General features: G+C 43.3%; 1 protein-coding gene across 1 annotated transcript in view; it reads right to left on the bottom strand.

The window, feature by feature from the left end:
• The window catches only part of LOC126100812 (uncharacterized), a 117,658-nt gene extending 99,944 nt beyond the window's left edge, over positions 1 to 17,714 (bottom strand). Inside the window, exons 1-2 of the mRNA XM_049911444.1 lie at positions 17,625 to 17,714; positions 307 to 526 (exon numbers count right to left, since the gene is read on the bottom strand). Coding sequence (XP_049767401.1) covers positions 307 to 526; positions 17,625 to 17,627 — 223 coding nt within the window. The 5' untranslated portion in view covers positions 17,628 to 17,714. The remainder of the gene's footprint in view (positions 1 to 306; positions 527 to 17,624) is intronic.
• Between the last annotated feature and the right edge of the window lie 384 nt (positions 17,715 to 18,098).

The following is an 18,098-nucleotide window of genomic DNA, read 5'->3' as shown; positions in this document are numbered from 1 at the left end:
CTTCTGTATCTCCCACTACTTACTCCAGACAAGATTGCTACTCACACCAGCTGTGCCTCAGCAGTTCAGGCTACTTTTACATGTGCCTGTCTGTTGCACAATCCCTCTGCTGTCGTAAATAGAATGCTAACTAAAGTAAGGTGTTAATAGATTAGTTTGCATATCAAGAATCAGATTACATTTAGCATAAATACTGTCTTTCAAAACACATCTTAGCACAACTGTACTACATTTCACATAAACAAGCAGCATTTCAATTATTAACGAGTTTTGGTCACACTGGTGCCATAATAAGCTATATTTTACCTGGATATTGAGGTGTTAGACTCTCTATCAAATAATGAATCAAAAGCTTCTTAGTCTGCTCTAAATTTTCACTTGGCAGCCGGCCAAGTCGATTATTGTCTTCAGTGTCACGAAGTTGCTGGAGCTCTGTTTGTATGTCTGAGAGCTTTGATTCAAGTAATACTTTTATTTCCTCCAATTCTTGTTGAAAGGTCTGTGGTACACTGGGATTCCATGCAGCCTGGAAAAAAATCATTGATGTACACGTAATGAGACAAGAAGTACAAGCTAGTTACTAATGATAATCAAGTAAATCTATCAGCATTCCTTTGGCTATGGCAGTACTAACAGATTTAATTGGGGCTGAAACAACGGTCCTCACTCAGAAGCACAGTCCAAACCTCTGAATTGTGATTTCTTCCGTAAGTTGTAAAGGTAACAAAGTGAGACAGGAAGAACAATGAAGAGAAACAGCAGAAAACTTAAGAGACAGCTTAAATGACAAAATCTTGTTGTTGATTATTATGATGATTTGGTTGTTGGTTTTGTATTATTTTAGGGCGCAAAAACAGCTGGGGTCATATCAGCCCAAGTCAAAACTGTAGAACATGAACACAGAGGGGTGAAACAACTACAAGTCAATCCCAATTGACAGAACAGAAGACATCTAAAAACAGGCATGTGGAAAAAGGGTTAAAGACACCATACAGAAAAAGAAGTGCAAAACGAAAAATTAAATGGCCTTCACCATATTGCTTTGGCAGATAAAAAGTAAGACGCGATCGACAGCCCACACGTCATTTGCTAAAACAGCCGATAACTCAGACAGCAAACCCATACAGGAATGTAAAAGGTTAAAAAATGGACACACTGTCAGGAAGTGGCAGACAGTTAAAACTTGAGAGTAATGTGGACAAAGTGGTGGGGTAGCTCCACTTACCAAATGACGATGGCTAAAAAGGCAGTGCCTAATACACAGCCAAGTTAAAATAATACCTCCCCCCCCTCCCCCTTGGTGGGACGGCTGAAAGGAGGTCGTCCATGCTGCTGGGAGAGGCTTAGTAAGCCTGAGCTTATTCCCGTGAAGGGATGACCATTGGCGATGCCAAAGAGACACCACCTCTTGACAGACGGCAACACAGACCATTCGAGGGAATATAGGTACTCGCGGGCTGAGGTATGAAGACTGCAACTCTGGCAGCCTCATTTCCTGGCAAGCTGACATGACCAGGAACCCACAGAAACATGACAATGGCTCCACCGAGAAAGAGTAGTTGACAGTTTTCCTGGACCTCACTGCACTAACGGATGGACGGTGTACAGCGCACATAGACTTTGAAGGGCACTAAGTGAGTCTGAGCACAGGACACAATTGAAAAGGCTCTGTCGCCGGATGTACTCCGTGGTCTGATACAAGGCGAAGACTCAGCTGTAAATACTGAGGAGTGTGCCGGAAGTTGACAGCGAAAGACACAGGTGCCAATGACGAAGGCATACGCGATCCCACTGTCAGTCTGAGGCTGGAGTAGTGTCCTTAGGAAGCAAATGAAGGCCAAGGTCAACATTGGCCACTTCACGAAGCCAAAGTGATGACGTTCACGCCCGCCGGGAAAGGTGCAGGTAGTGTGAAGTTAAGTCGCCGTATAAAGTGCTGAAAGCAGACTCCAGGAGGAAACAGGGAAGGACAAGCCCCATACTGATGATCAAAAGAATCATCAAAGGAGGCAGCATAGAATGGGTGGCCACGCATGGCAGACAAACGGCATGCATACCTGCTGAGGAGAAAGTCACAGCAGTAGGACAGTGGTAGTTCAGCAGCTTCAGGATACATACTCTCAACCGGGCTAGTGTAAAAATGCCAGTTGCCTAACGGATGCCACAATGGTGGATAGTGCTGAGACGGCATAAGAGGGTTAGACATACAGACGTACAAATGAAGCACCCGTAGTCGTGTTTCAAATGGACAAGCAACTGGTACAAACAGAGGAGGGTGGTCCGGTCCACTCCCCAGGAAGTACCGCTGAGGACACACAGGACACTGAGGAGCCACGTACAGCGGGCTGCCAGCTATTGTCGATGCTCCAGGAGTAAAGGCAATCATGACACTGCTGAAGACGCCGCTCAGTGGGCAGGTCCATGGAGAACTGCAATAGATGGCAAAATCGTCAACAAAAATGGAGCCGGAGGTGCCTGGTAGGAGACATGCCATGACAGGGTTAATGGAGATAGCAAAGAAGACGACACACAGGATGGAACCCTAAAGCACACCAATTACCTGAATAAAGGTGTCCGACAAGGCAGAACCCACACGCACCTTGAAAACTCAATCTTGTAAAAATGCCTGAAGGAAACAGGGCAGGCAACCACGGAAGCTCCACATGTAAAGAGTATGGAGGATACCACTTCTCCAGCAGGTGTCATAGATCTTCTTCAAATCGAAAAACACGGCCACACACTGATTTTCGCAGAAAACCATTCATGACATGGGTGGACAAAGTAACAGAATGGTCAACTGCAGAATGCTGTGCTCAAAATCCACACTGTGCAACTGTCAGTACACTGCGACTCTCGAGCCACCATACCAGCCGGGCATGGATCATACGTTCCATCACCTTGCATACGCAACTGATAAGAGAGATGGGGTGACAGCTAGATGGAAGGTTCCTGTCCTTACTGGGATTAGGTGTGGGTATGGCGGTGGCTTCACTCCAGCTTCCAAGAAATTTGCCCTCTGCCCAGATGCGGTTGTACGTGTTAAGCAGAAAGTGCTTGCCTGCATGAGAAAGGTGCTGCTACTCCTGAATGTGGATGGCATCCGGCCCTGGAGTGGAGGATCGGGATGAAGTGAGAGTATGATCTAGCTCTCTCCTAGTAAAGGCAGCATTGTAGCACTCATGATTCAGAGAAGAAAAGGGTATCTGCTGGGCCTCCTCCACTCGTTACCGATTGAGAAAAGCAGGGTTATAGTGGGAAGAGCTCAAAACTTCTGCAAAATGGTGGCCCAAAGTGTTGGAGATAGCAATAGGGTCCATGAGAACATTGTCTGCGACTGTGAGACTGGAAATGGAGGAACGGATCTTGGTCCCAGAGAGCCGTCGTAGGTTGGCCCAAAAGACAGAGAAAGGGGTGGAACTGTTAAATGAACTAGCGAATGAAATCCAGCTAGTCCTTTTGTATCCCGAAGAATGTGACGACACTTTGCATGCATCTGTTTATAATGAATGCAGTTTGCCATCGTAGGATGACAGTCAAAAATGCGGAAAGCACATTTCTGTGTGCGAATTGCACCGTGGCATGTCTCAGTCCACCAAGGGACTAGGACACAACGTCGTAAAGAGGAAATGCGAGGAATGAAATGTTCTGCAGCAGTAAGGATAACATTGGTGAGATAGTACACTTGGTCATCACAATTGAGGAAATCTTGTTTTTCGAAGGTCGCCATGGAGGAGTAAGGCTGCCAGTCAGCCTCAGTAAGCTGCCATTTGGGCGTGCACACAGATGGTTGGTTGGATAGTTTGTTTGTTTGTTTAAAAGAGAGGAGGAAGGGTCCGAACTGCTAGGTCATTGGTCCCTTGTTCCGAATAAAACAATGTCACAAGGGTGAGAATAAAACAAGCGAGCCTGACAACACAAAACGGAGAGAAGGAAAAACCACAAGAATGACGCAAGGGCAACAAACCCTTAAATGGACAAAAGGGGAGAAGAAATCACAGAAACACAAGAAACATGTAGAAGAGATTAGAACAAGAGAGCAGATTACCATGGCTGGCTGACCATGAGAATAAAAAGGAGAAGCCAGCTGCTCTGCAACACATTAAAACCTCCACCCTAAAAGCACTAGGGTGGAGGACACTGAGGGACAAAGGACATGCGCTAAAACTTACAAACGATAAAACCCACCCTCACGAATAAAACGTAGAACTAAATCAGCCGATGAACCGTTGTCAGATAAAATTAGTGACAACAGGTCTACTAACCGAAGATTTTGTAGCAGGACAGTGAAAGTGGGAGAGTGCACCAGAATAAGGTCCACTGTCAACTGGGTGCTGCATCGACACTGAGGGGCGTCTTTACGGCGCAGGAGGTTGCAGTGGGTCACCCAAGGGTGGCCAATGCGGAGCCAGATAACCACAAGAGTCCCTGCGAGAGGCCTGCATGGAGGATTGCCACACATTCATAGGCTCCTTAATTGCACGCAGTTTGTTGTGCTTACTGAGACCATGCCATTCCTTCTCCCAACGCCGAAAACCCTGGTGGCGTAAAAACTAACGCAGGTCAGTTATTGAAATGCTGATCTCCATAAGCGGTTTCCGTGTAGCCTGCTTGGCCAGCCTGTCAGCAAGTTCATTGCCTGGGATTGCGACATGTCCTGGGGCCCAGACAAACACCACTGAAAGACCGGACTGCTCCAGAGCATAGATGGACTCCTGGATGGTCGCTACCAAAGGATGATGAGGGTAGCACTGGTTGATAGCTTGTAGGTTGCTCATGAAGTCAGTACACAAAAGCTGGGCAGTGAAAACACTGCAGCCAGCGGTAAAGGAATGCTGTTCAATATGTCCTCCACGAACATACGCAAAGCTGTCGTGACCATCAGCCATTGAGCTGTCGGTGTAAACCACTTCAAGGCCTCAGTACATGTCATCAAGAGGAAGTGGCAGCGGAGAGCCGTGGGGTTAGCTGAGTCCTTAGGGTCATGTGAAAGGTCTAAACGAAGCCACGGACAAGGTGTACATCATGGAGTTGTATGTGAATGGACCTCAAGTATAGGTCGTAAAGGCAAGGACTCCAGTTTGGAAAGAAAGGATAGGACACGAACTGCAATTGGAAGCCCAGACCTGGGCCGCCGATGCAGGAGATGAACCGCCATGGATGGGGAAAAGGAGACTGTGATTCATATGCGCAGAACAATGAACGTGTGCAACTTAACTGGCAAGGAGTTGTGCACACCTAACCTGCAATAGAGGGACTCCAGTGTCCGCCAGGACACTGGACTCATCCTAAAAGCTCCTGTTGCTAAGCGAACGCAACAGTGGTGCACTGGATCGAGTAAACGCAACACTGAGGGCGCCACTGAATCATAAACCAGACTCCCATAGTCAAGGCGGGATTGAACAAGGGCTCTGTAGAGCTACAGCAGCGTAGAGCGATCTGCCCAGGTGGTGTTGCTCAGGCAGTGGAGGGCAGTGAGGTGCTGCCAGCACTTCCGCTTAAGCTGACGAAGGTGCAGAAGCCAAGTAAATCAGGCTTCGAAAACCAGTCCTAAAAATCGATATGTCTCCACTACAGTGAGGGGATCGTCATTAAGGTAAAGTTCTGGTTCTGGATGAACGGTACAATGCCAACAGAAGTGCATAAAAGACTTTGCAGCCAAAAACTGAATGCCGTGGGCTACAGCCCATGACTGCGCCTTGTGGATGGCTCCCTGCAGGCAACACTCAGGAACACCAGTACTGGTGGAGCAGTATGAAATGCAGAAGTCGTCTGGATACAGAGAGGGCAAGACGGATGGCTCTACAGCTGCTGCTAGACCATTAATGACCACTAAAAATAGAGACAGTCAATACAGAGCCCTGTGGGACCCCATTCTCCTGGATATGGGGGGGGGGGGGGGAACTATGGAGGCACCAACTTGGACATGGAAAGTACGGCGCGACAGGAAATTTTGGATAGAAATCTGAAGCGGGCCTCAGAGACCCCACTCGTATAATGTGGCAAGGATATGATGTCGCCAGGTCATGTCATATGCTTTTTGTAAATAAAAAAAGACAGCAACCAGGTGTTGGCATCTGGAAAAGACTGTTCAGATGGCAGACTCGAGGGACAAGATTATCAGTGGTAGAGTGACCCTGGTGGAAGCTGCCCTGACATGGAGCTAGCAGGCCACGTGACTAAGACCCAACCCAACCTCTGACAGACCATACATTCCAGCAGCTTACAAAGAATGTTGGTGAGGCTGATGGGCTTATAGCTATCCACATCAAGTAGGCTTTTACCGGGTTTGAGCACTGGAATGATGGTGCTCTCCTGCCATTGCGATGGGAAGACGCCATTGCACCAGGTCCAGTCAAAGATGATGAGATGTCGCTTGTAGTCAGGTGAGATATGTTTGGTCATCTGACTGTATCCCATCTGGCCCACGAGCTGTGTCGGGGCAATGTGCAAGGGCACTGAGGAGGTCCCACTCTGTAAATGGGGCGTTATAGGATTCACTGTGGCTTGTAGTGAATGATAGGACTTTCCCATCCAGCCGCTGTTTGATAGTGCGAAAGGGTGGAGGAGTGGGGATCATTCTCTGATGCAGAGGCTCGAGCATAGTGCTCAGCAAAGTGCTCGGCAATCACGTTTGGGTCAGTAGATAACACGCCATTTATGTTAACACCAGGAACGCCTGTTGGGGTCTGGTACCCGAAAACACATTTGATCTCTGCCCAGACTTGGGAAGGTGGTGTAGGGCACCCAATAGTCGAGACGTATCTCTCCCAACACTCATGCTTCCATTGTTTGATAAGTTGGTGAATGCGGGCACGGAGCCATTTAAAGGGTATGAGGTGCTCTAGGGAAGGGTGCCGCTTAGAGCTCACTGATGATCCTCAATTGCTTCGGTGACTTCTGGCGACCACCAAGGGACTGCCTTTCGCCGGGGGCACCCTAGAGAGCGAGGGATCATGTTTTCTGCCACAGAAACTATTGTTGTTGTCACCTGTTCAACCATTACATCGATGTTACCATGCGAGGGAGATTCAACAGTGAGAGCAGAGGTGAAAGTTTGCCAGTCCACCTTGTTTAAAGCCCATTTGGACAGGCGCCCTTGGGCCTGAAGCCGGGGCAGAGACAGGAAGATGGGGAAGTGGTCACTGCCACACAGTTCGTCATGTGGTCTCCAGTGGATAGATGGGAGAAGTTCTGGGCTGCAAATTGATAAATCAATGGCCGAGTAACTAGCATGACCCACAGTGGAATGTGTTGCGGACCCAGTATTTAAGAGGCTGAGGTTGAACTGAGACAATAAATTTTCGACATCTCTGCCTCTGCCAGCAAGCACAGTCCACCCCACAAGGGGTGATGAGGGTTAAAATCTCCCAAAAGTAGGTAAGGTTTAGGGAGTTGATCAATCAGTACAGTTAATACATTCAGGGATACAGCACCATTTGGAGGAAGATACACATTGCAGACAGTTATTTCCTGTGTCATCCTTATCCTGACAGCCCTTCAAGAAGGGTTTGAAGTGGCACAGGTTTACTGCATACTGGGTTCAGGACATAGGCACAAACTCCACTCAACTACAGTCGCTATGGTTCCTGTAATATTCCTTATAGCTTCAGAGGGCAGGGGCTCGCATTGCCGGGAACCAGGTTTCCTGGAGGGCAATGCAGAAGGCAGGTGCGAAGCTTAACAAACGTAGCTCAGATAGGCGGTGGAAAAAACCACCCCAATTCCACAGGACGATGACATTATCGTGAGACTGGGAAGGCATGGAACATTCAATAAGGCAGTTTATGTCTCAGTGTCACCTGCTGCCACCGACATTTTGCCCGAGAAGTCTATATCCATTGTGTCTTGGGGTCCAGTGAGATCTATGTCCTCAGTGGACACCAGAATCTCCACCTCATCCGCAAGTGCAGAGCTTGTAGGTAGCGGTGGTGTGGGTGCCACTGCCATTCCCTTGGTCTTAGGTACCTTCTTTTTGCATTTCTCTCACTGCTCCTTGGGTTACCCAGGCTGGGAGGACTTCACTGATTCAGTCTCCAGGACTGATGATCAGCGTGAAGCCCTATGACCAGCTACTTTTGGGCTCTTCAGCCTATAGCGGGTGTCATCTTTCCCACTAGCAGAAACCTGGGAAGGGAATGACCTAAGGGACCCCTTCCCAGTGAGAGGAGCTGGAGAAGATTTATGCTTCTCTGGCTCAGAAGTGGGGACTGATATCCCCTAAGGTTGATGGGGTGTTGCTCCTGAAGTAGGTGGTGTGGGGGCAACAGTGATGGAAGTACCTACGTCATCTGAGTAGTCAAAACAAAGACTTACTGGCGGCCACATGGCAACACACCACCAGGTCTCCACCAACGATGGCCAGGGACTGCTACCAGTTAGTGGAGCCTGCAGAACAGCTTCAGAGGACGCAGCTAACATAGGAACTACTCTGCTGTGCCACGAATGTGATCGCGAATAGTTCCGGCACATACATCTGCCAACGGGCTTTATATGGTGGTGCACTGCCGGCAAAAGGCTGTTCGACGCACCGCCCAGAAGGATACAGAGCCTCTTCTAGCTGGCCGATCTTTTGGTATAGTTGACAAACCTCTTGACCTTGTAGAACTGTATGTTCACTCCCCGTGAAGAGTCAGGTCTTTTTTATTATTATTATTTGTTGTTTTGTATTTGTGTTGATCCACAGTTTAGATAGAGTCGGTTGTTCTTATGGATATTGTATTATTTTTTCATTTTGGTGAGTCCAATAAATTGTTTGTGTTTTCCGCATTTCTATTCTATTAGTGCAGATACTTCAGTCCGCATTACACCTTTTGGTTACAATGGAGGTGGCAGCAGAAAGGACACACCAGCTCAAAACCAGATATAACTGAACTCCTTGAGGCTATCCAGAATCACACACCGGTATAGTGGGTGTAGTAAACACAGAAACGCCGGCCGGTGTGGCCGAGCGGTTCTAGGCGCTTCAGTCTGAAACTGAGCGACCGCTACGATCGCAGGTTCGAATCCTGCCTCGGGCGTGGACATGTGTGACGTCCTTAGGTTAGTTAGGTTTAAGTAGTTCTAAGCTCTAGGGGACTGATGACCTCAGATGTTAAGTCCCATTGTGCTTAGAGCCATTTTTGAAACATAGAAATAGTCACAGACCATTCAGTAACTTCCAGCTGCTTCAATAAATCTTTTAGTGTAACAACTGGAAAGATGGAGGAGTGGGAGAATGAACCCTGACACCATTCAGAAGACATAGTCTGCTTCCCCGCAGTCGAAGAATAGCTTCTTTGACTAGTACTCAAAACGTCCTAGGTCCCACGTTCAAATCCTGCCACTATTTAGATTTTGAATAAAAATTATCAGCCATCACAGCCTTACCCCCATTCAGATCTCCAACAGGAGGCTGCGAAAAATGAAGTGATTATGGGAAATACATTGAATAACCAAGAAAAGGGGAATGTTCTGAGTCAGTGTGAAATGTCAGAAGTTTGACCGTGGTAGGGAAGTTAAAAAATCAGAAAAGGGAAATCCTAAGGCTCAATCTACATGTAGTGCAGGTCAGTGAAGTGGAAGGGAAAGAAGGCAAGGATTTCTGGTCAGACGAGTATAATATAATACCAACAGCAGCAGAAAATTGTATAATGGGAGTAAGATTTGTTATGATATAAATTCTGAAAAACAAAAACTAGTGGATCTCAAAGGCACAGTCTGACCATTCTAAGTTTAAGAGTACTGGTCGGCTTCATTAGAATGAAACGGAGTGAAACTGCACAATAAACCCAGCTTCAGTTGGGCAACAGTAAGCCAAGACTAGTTATTTTGCATTTACCAAATCAGAAAGAGTCATATCAAGATTTACAGATTTGGCAGACTACAGAATATTCCTGTGACCTTTTTACTCTTCTCTAATGTATAGCATATTTTTTGAGTAAACTTATTGACGGCACTTAAATGTGTAATAAAGAATACCAAAACAGGCAGTTCAGAAGAAGAGGAATGGACATAAAAAAGAGCTGTCAGAAAATGGCCAAAACTGTGTATTGGACCCCTCTTTCATTTTCGAATACAGCATGGATGTAAACATTAGGCTTTGCTACTGGTTAACTTGTTACCACAACCATATTTTCTTCTTTCACACATATTGGCTTTGTGAACTCACAGCCAAATTGTCACCTTCCAACTTAACCTTCACCTTGGGCTGCACTAAAGCACTGTGTCACCACATCCAAGATTCCAGGGGGGGGGGGGGGTCCGATATGTAACTGAAGCCCAGATGATGGGCAAACAAATATAGATACAAAGAACTGACCTGTAGGAATACAGCAAAATTAGTTACGTAGGATTGAAATAAATAGGAAGTTGAGTGAAGCTAAAGCAAAATGGCTGCAGAGAAAATGCAAAGAAATGGGAGGAGGAGTGGTCATCGGTAAGACTGATTCAGTTAGGTTAGAAGTATATTATCCAGGACCCTTGGAATTTCAGTCATTTATTTTAGATTCTCAAGAAAAAAATTAAAACGTATTATTTTTACAAAAACAAACAATAAAAAAAGGAACCGAAACCCCACTGATTTTATTTCCCCAAGTGACAACCCATACTCAGAATATTACTTTGCAAAACAGTTGTGATTTTCGATGTAATGGTGAACCAGGTTTTTATTTATTTTTCGTAACTAAGTCATGTGACAGAATGGCTGGGAGGCCACAAAGAACATGTTCACTCACTGAATTGGAAAGGTTTACGGCATCCTCGGCACCCACAGGTACCTTTACTCGCAAAGTATGAGAACTTATTTTTCTTCAAAAATGCATATATACATTTTTTTCTGTCTTTATGACTTTACTTAAAGGCATGAGATTTTCTTCTAGAATCCTTACTGCCACAGACCACACAATCGTCAAATTTCACACAGACTGGACAGGAAGTAAGTAACCGGTAATTTATTTTCAAAAACTTAGCAATGATAGTTTTGTGTCATCACAATGTTATAGATTACAAAACTTCTGAACTTTGAAATGCCACAAAATGGGAACAATGAGAGGTGAAATGCTAAAATTTGTCTGGATCATGAAAAGGGGCTCACCATACGGAAGAGATGCTGTGTCTGTCTGCGACTAAGTCTCCTCTATATGAGGCTGGACATTTATCTTTCACATCATTGTTATTCCAGCCTGGTCTTCACATTGTTTACGATTTCATGTAGTTACTTATCTCGCATAGAACAAGTAAGTCAAGTTTCACCCGAATCCAAGAAGGGGGGGGGGGGTGGTGAGAAAAACCTTTTTTCAGGCTAAACTGACATGGAACAACCACGAACATTTGTGACTATCTTTCCATCAAAGACATTGTGAAGCATAACAAATGTTAATAACTACCACAAGTTGAAGCACTGTTAACATAGGACTGCTGTTTAACTGCTTCCTTTTGTGGATAAAGCAAAGGAACTTCCACGATGAGACAGGTAATACTGATACTTATAAACTATCAAATTGCATTGTTGGAATTCATAACAATGCTGTTGTCATCTGCTAACACATACAGGGTGGTTTGATAAGTCTGGTAAATTGCCGTTAATGAATGGAACATTTCTGTTGCCCTTCATGGTTAGTAAGCTTGATTATCTGAAAGATCCTATAAAAAAATTTCAACAATGTGCAGCAGTGTCTCAATTGGTTAGTGTGTCGACTGCAACTGAAAATGGAGAAAACAGAGTTTCATGCTGTTACTAAATATTTTCATTTTAAGGGTTGGACTGCCACACAAATTAAAACAGAATTCAATTAAGTTCACACAGACTCTCCACAGTCACTGAATTCCATTTACTTTTGGATTACCGTAGTGAATTTAAACATGGTCAGGCAAGCACCAAAGACAAACTGCGCTCCAGTTGTCCACCTGAGGACACCACAAATGAAACCCTTGACAAAATCAGTGATATAGTAATGCAAGACTGCCCAATTAAAATTCAAGAGACTGCCGTGACTGTCGGCATCTCAAAAGAGGCAGTGCACAATATCCTGCATGGAGAGCTGGCTACGAAGAAGCTGTGTGCGAGGTGGGTGACGCGACTGCTCACAGTTGACCAAAAGCGCATCCAGCCTAACCTTTCAATACAATTTCTAGAGATGTTTAATGACAATCTGGAAAAACTGTTGGGCTCATTTGTGACTGTTGTTGAAACCTGGATCCATCATTACACATCAGAGTCAATACACTTTAAAAAGCCTGAAAATGCTCTGAAGAAAGCAAAGACCATATTGTCAACATGTGAGATGATGGCCACTATTTTACAGGATTCCTATGGCATAATCCTCACAGGCTAAACAGAATAGGCTGGACCATAACTGGACCCTATTATGCTTCAGAGTTGAATCATTTAAAATTTGCAATGGCTGGAAAACGAATAAGGCTGGCACACAAAAATGTGCTCTTTCACCAAGCTAACACATCATCCTACAAATCAGCAATGACAATGGTGAAGTGTGTGAATGGGGATTTGAATTGATTTCTCATCCACCCTAATCACTAGACTTAGCCCCAAGTGACTTCTTCCTATGCCCTAACTTGAAACTTTGGTTGTCTAGGAAGAAATGTTCATCAAATGAAGTAATAGTTGCGGTCAACGAATATTTAGCAGAATTTGACAGAATCTATTTTTCCAATGGGATGAAATAGCAGGAGGATCACTGCAACCAGGCGTATATCCCTCAGAGGAGACTACATCAAGAAGTAAGGCGTGCTGTTTATGAAACAAACACTTTTTGTTGCCTTTTTATCTGAGTTATCAAATCACACTTGTACTTTGGAAAAGAAACTGAAATTTGTTCGAAGTTTCAATGATTATGAAAAACTAATTCTGGAAACTCATACAAATTTGAAATCTGATGATGAATCACTACTATGCCTGTATCACAAGGTTTTGCATTTGACAATGATTACATTTCTCGAAGACGCTTATTACAATTCCCTTCTGAAACCAGTTCAAGTTTCAAAAAATTTTAGGCTATTTTCAGATACCATACGGTTGCTTCTGGCTTGAAATTGTGCACCATCTGTGGCAAAACAGTCAACAGAAAATTGGTGACTGTTTGTAATCTTTGTCTGACTGTGATGATAATGTCTAAATGAAAACCAGTACACAAACATTTAATGCTGGCTCAATTTATTTTGGTGCCTCACCAATGAAGTTTCAGGAAGTATACATTCCAGATTCAATAAATTATGCAAATTATAAACTCAGACATGTGGACAAATCAATGAGACAAATTTTTTCAGTTGGTAGCTGGAATCCTTCTGAGCTGCACAGTTGCCAAAAGTGGAGGATTTCACAGATTAGCTTGGAGAATTGAAGGAAAAAGTTGAGGATTTTAAATAAATGTTCGAAGCTGCAGATTCTTTCTTTGATTTCACCAAGCTGATCTATCAACAAGATGTGAAGCAAGTTCAGTGTCTCAAAAAGAATAGGCCTACACAAAAAGTTAAAAATCACACAGACTTTCAAACAAAGCCAGATAAAAAAAAAAGGTGGACGCTCTTTCTCAGGTAATTAAGAATCCAGTCATCAGTTTTTTAAGGATGACAAATTCTGTCAACTTTTCCACAACATGAAAGACTATGTCATAACGGGTAGCAAAGAAATTCAGAAGCAGATGAGACTAGGCCTACTCTTGGCCAATATAATGGAACTGTCATATGCACAAGTTTGATGCAGAAATAACTTTTACAAAATTTTGTGACTTTAGAATGGTAATGGGACTAGTGTAGGCATATGGGCTTGGTACCATAAAGTGGGGCACTTATATAAAAGTGGGGCACTTATATAAAAGTGGGGCACTTATATAAAAGTGGGGCACTTATATAAAAGTGGGGCACTTATATAAAAGTGGGGCACTTATATAAAAGTGGGGCACTTATATAAAAGTGGGGCACTTATATAAAAGTGGGGCACTTATATAAAAGTGGGGCACTTATATAAAAGTGGGGCACTTATATAAAAGTGGGGCACTTATATAAAAGTGGGGCACTTATATAAAAGTGGGGCACTTATATAAAAGTGGGGCACTTATATAAAAGTGGGGCACTTATATAAAAGTGGGGCACTTATATAAAAGTGGGGCACTTATATAAAAGTGGGGCACTTATATAAAAGTGGGGCACTTATATAAAAGTGGGGCACTTATATAAAAGTGGGGCACTTATATAAAAGTGGGGCACTTATATAAAAGTGGGGCACTTATATAAAAGTGGGGCACTTATATAAAAGTGGGGCACTTATATAAAAGTGGGGCACTTATATAAAAGTGGGGCACTTATATAAAAGTGGGGCACTTATATAAAAGTGGGGCACTTATATAAAAGTGGGGCACTTATATAAAAGTGGGGCACTTATATAAAAGTGGGGCACTTATATAAAAGTGGGGCACTTATATAAAAGTGGGGCACTTATATAAAAGTGGGGCACTTATATAAAAGTGGGGCACTTATATAAAAGTGGGGCACTTATATAAAAGTGGGGCACTTATATAAAAGTGGGGCACTTATATAAAAGTGGGGCACTTATATAAAAGTGGGGCACTTATATAAAAGTGGGGCACTTATATAAAAGTGGGGCACTTATATAAAAGTGGGGCACTTATATAAAAGTGGGGCACTTATATAAAAGTGGGGCACTTATATAAAAGTGGGGCACTTATATAAAAGTGGGGCACTTATATAAAAGTGGGGCACTTATATAAAAGTGGGGCACTTATATAAAAGTGGGGCACTTATATAAAAGTGGGGCACTTATATAAAAGTGGGGCACTTATATAAAAGTGGGGCACTTATATAAAAGTGGGGCACTTATATAAAAGTGGGGCACTTATATAAAAGTGGGGCACTTATGGCAATACACTGACCCACTGTTGTGCCACACTACTGACTGTATCACTGTCTACTTGCAGGTCAGCTACCACAACCTAGGACAATTTGACATGCAGCTGCAAAACAATAAAAATACCGTTTGGGTGTGAATAAGTAGGCCTACTGGCTGTCTGACCAGGCTGGGCATGTGTGTAAGTGGAGAGTTGTCAAGCAGTAACCATCAGTGTCAGCCTTTGCTGTATGTTTGCCACCACTCTGCCTCCTTTCTGATGCAGCTACCTGCCACGGGGGTCCAGCTGCGGCCTGATGAGTCAAGGGTCAAACTGTGCCCCACAAAGCCACTGAGGTGCTGCCAGCCATCCATGCTCCTTGGACTCCTGCACTCATTACTTGCCATTGTGAGATGGGACTCAGCAGGCCACACCAGTCTGCAGTGTCAGCCCTGACACTGCTCAGACATGACTGAGACCATTGACTATGCAATGGTCATGTAAAGCCTGGGTCATGCTAAGCATAATAGCAGCCACAATCCTACTTCCACGATACACTGTCAGGGCAGGTGAGCCGAAGTTCACCACCCATCATTACCTAATGTGTGCCCCGTTGCACTATGAACAGCTGAGTGTAATAAAGTAACTTCACAGCTACCAAGTTGCTTCTGCCTCACCCCGACCTGCCACCAACAACAAGAGTGTACCCCAACCCTCTATAAAACAAAATGGTGTTTCACTGCTGGCTCTGCCAGGATGTATTCACTTTGTGTGTGCAACATTCACCAAAATGTAGAACGATACTATCTAGTATCATTGACAAAACAGACCATAAATTTTAGTGGGTCTTTCAGCACTGCAGTGTAGAATGCTCCAGTGCTGTGACAAATGCCCAGGGGAAGTATGAATATAAATTTACCTTCCTTCAGTGTGTGGGGATGTAGATCCTGGGGAATCACTGAATTTAAACTCTGGATTAAAATAACTGAGTTACACTAATAGTACAGCAGCTCTCTATTGAAGATATGTTGACAAATTGTCAGGAAGAGTTGCAAATATTCCAACCCAATATTTTGTACCAGAGTACTAAACTTAATACCTGAAAGTGATGACAGAAAACCTGGAACCTAGTGAACAGTGGCACAACTCTTACTGCATTCGCAACTACCAGCAAGTTGTCAGTGCAGTTTTTTTAGATGCTGCTGTACAATAGTCGGTAACCAAGCTTAATTTGTTGTAATAATCATTTTCATATCAGGTTGTGGCCATGCAGGCTTGGGAACCAGTAAGATACCCACCAGAGGCCATCCATTGCATGCTTGGGAGCCTGAGTATAGTGCCCCATCCATAACTGAACATGTCTGGATAATAGATGTGGCCTTTGGGAATGGGAATGCAAACCTTTTTTTTAAAAAAAAAGTTTGAGTGGAGAATGACACGACACACCAACTTTATTTTCTATCCACACAATAACTTACATACAAGTCTACCTTGGAAAGCAACATGAAACAGTTTTGAAAAAAGTTCATATACCACTATAAGTTAGATCTTGACTCTCAAATACATTTCTGCAAGCATTACTGTCATTTAAGGACTATTCCCAAAGCTTCCACTTTAAACAAATTACACATTCTTGTACACAAAAGGAGTTGCTTAAAACTGACATTAAAGCTATAACAACACATGTTCCTATTGAGATACAGGACTTCTAAAGGAAGTAAAATTTGATGTGAATGTTTTTGGAACCCTTCTGACCTTAAATAGGCATAGTTTTGAAACTATGTTACTGTAATGTCTAGAACGCTGTGTTTTGTTAACAGCGAAGTAATTTGCATTTCTACCTATCGCTTTTTGTTTACAAAAAATTAAAGACGGAAATTTGGAAGCTATAGGATCTGGCCAATTTTTACTCAGCTTTGAGTGGCTGTGGTAACCAGGCTACTGAACCACGAATTCCGCATTTTTTTTTTTTTTTTTTTTTTTACAGATAATTACTAAATCAAATGATGCAAAATGTTTCACAGGGAAATAATCCTCAAATACAATGGGCTCTTTCGTCAAAAACAACAAAGAAAAAAAATCAGTGTTGCGCACGCCATTCTGACTACCATAACTTGAGTGCAACGGCTCAAGTATTACATATCAGTAGCTAAAAAATTGTGAAATTACATCCAATGGTAAGTATTGGACTCTCTACTACCCCGAATTTCAACAAAATCTGACAAGCTAAATAGGGGAGGCTAGAACAGTTGGCATGTACGCATATAAATGAAATTGTGTTATAACTACATGCATATAATTGAGATTTTTATCTACAATATTTCGGATACCGAGTTCCTAGTTTATGGCAAGTGATGCTCGACATAAGAGGCGCAAAAAAGCAAAGCTTCATGCAATATGCGTACACTGCTTTCAATCTATCACACCACGAAAACCACTAAATTAAAAAATCTAATATTTACATTTCTCTTATATCATTGCGATGATATGCAAAAGGACACCAGATCAATCTAGGATAAGTCGCTAATGAAAATGCAGAATTTCTCACTCGTTTGCACACAAATACATCTGGAAGCGATAACAGTTGCTTCTACTGACCAATGTACAAATATTGTATGCATAATCGAATTCATATACTTTACATGTAATCAAATTCACATCTGTTAACATCTACAGTAAAAAAAAAATTCTTGAGGCATGTATTACTAAGCAACCAGCAACACACTTCCCGAAAGGTGTACGTTACATGAACTTTTCTGCATAAAATGTGTTTATATAACTCACCATATTCAAAACCGTCAATATCTAGCAGACACTACGGACACATACAGCAACACCCCGCGAAAAATTTGTAATTACGACACGTGATGAAGGTGTTTTTGCAAAGAGTTCTTATCAAGGATATTCTCTTCCTTCGTTCTGATTATCATTGGAGTTCTTTGCATCCCACCACATGTTACAATTTTTTTCGTGCTACTCTTTACACTCATATGTTGCTAACTAATAATCTACGTTTTTAAGGGAAGTATCTGACTACCAATAAAATCTATCTAGACTTTTCTACCTTATATACAACACGCTGTGCTCAGATGCTTGATGGAATAACTAACGAAGACGTACTGCATTGAATTGGAGAGGAAAGACCTTTATTGCACAACTTGGCTAAAAGAGGAGGTGTGATGTGAGTGTGGGAAACAAGGCTTCACTATAGTGAGAACGATGCAGCAGTTACCCTATACAGAAATTAGAGGTTTGCGT

This window comes from Schistocerca cancellata, chromosome 9 (assembly GCF_023864275.1).
Source record: "Schistocerca cancellata isolate TAMUIC-IGC-003103 chromosome 9, iqSchCanc2.1, whole genome shotgun sequence".
Lineage (NCBI taxonomy): Eukaryota > Metazoa > Arthropoda > Insecta > Orthoptera > Acrididae > Schistocerca > Schistocerca cancellata.
Note: the sequence above shows the minus strand (reverse complement) of the source record. Positions and strands in the feature narration are given on the sequence as shown.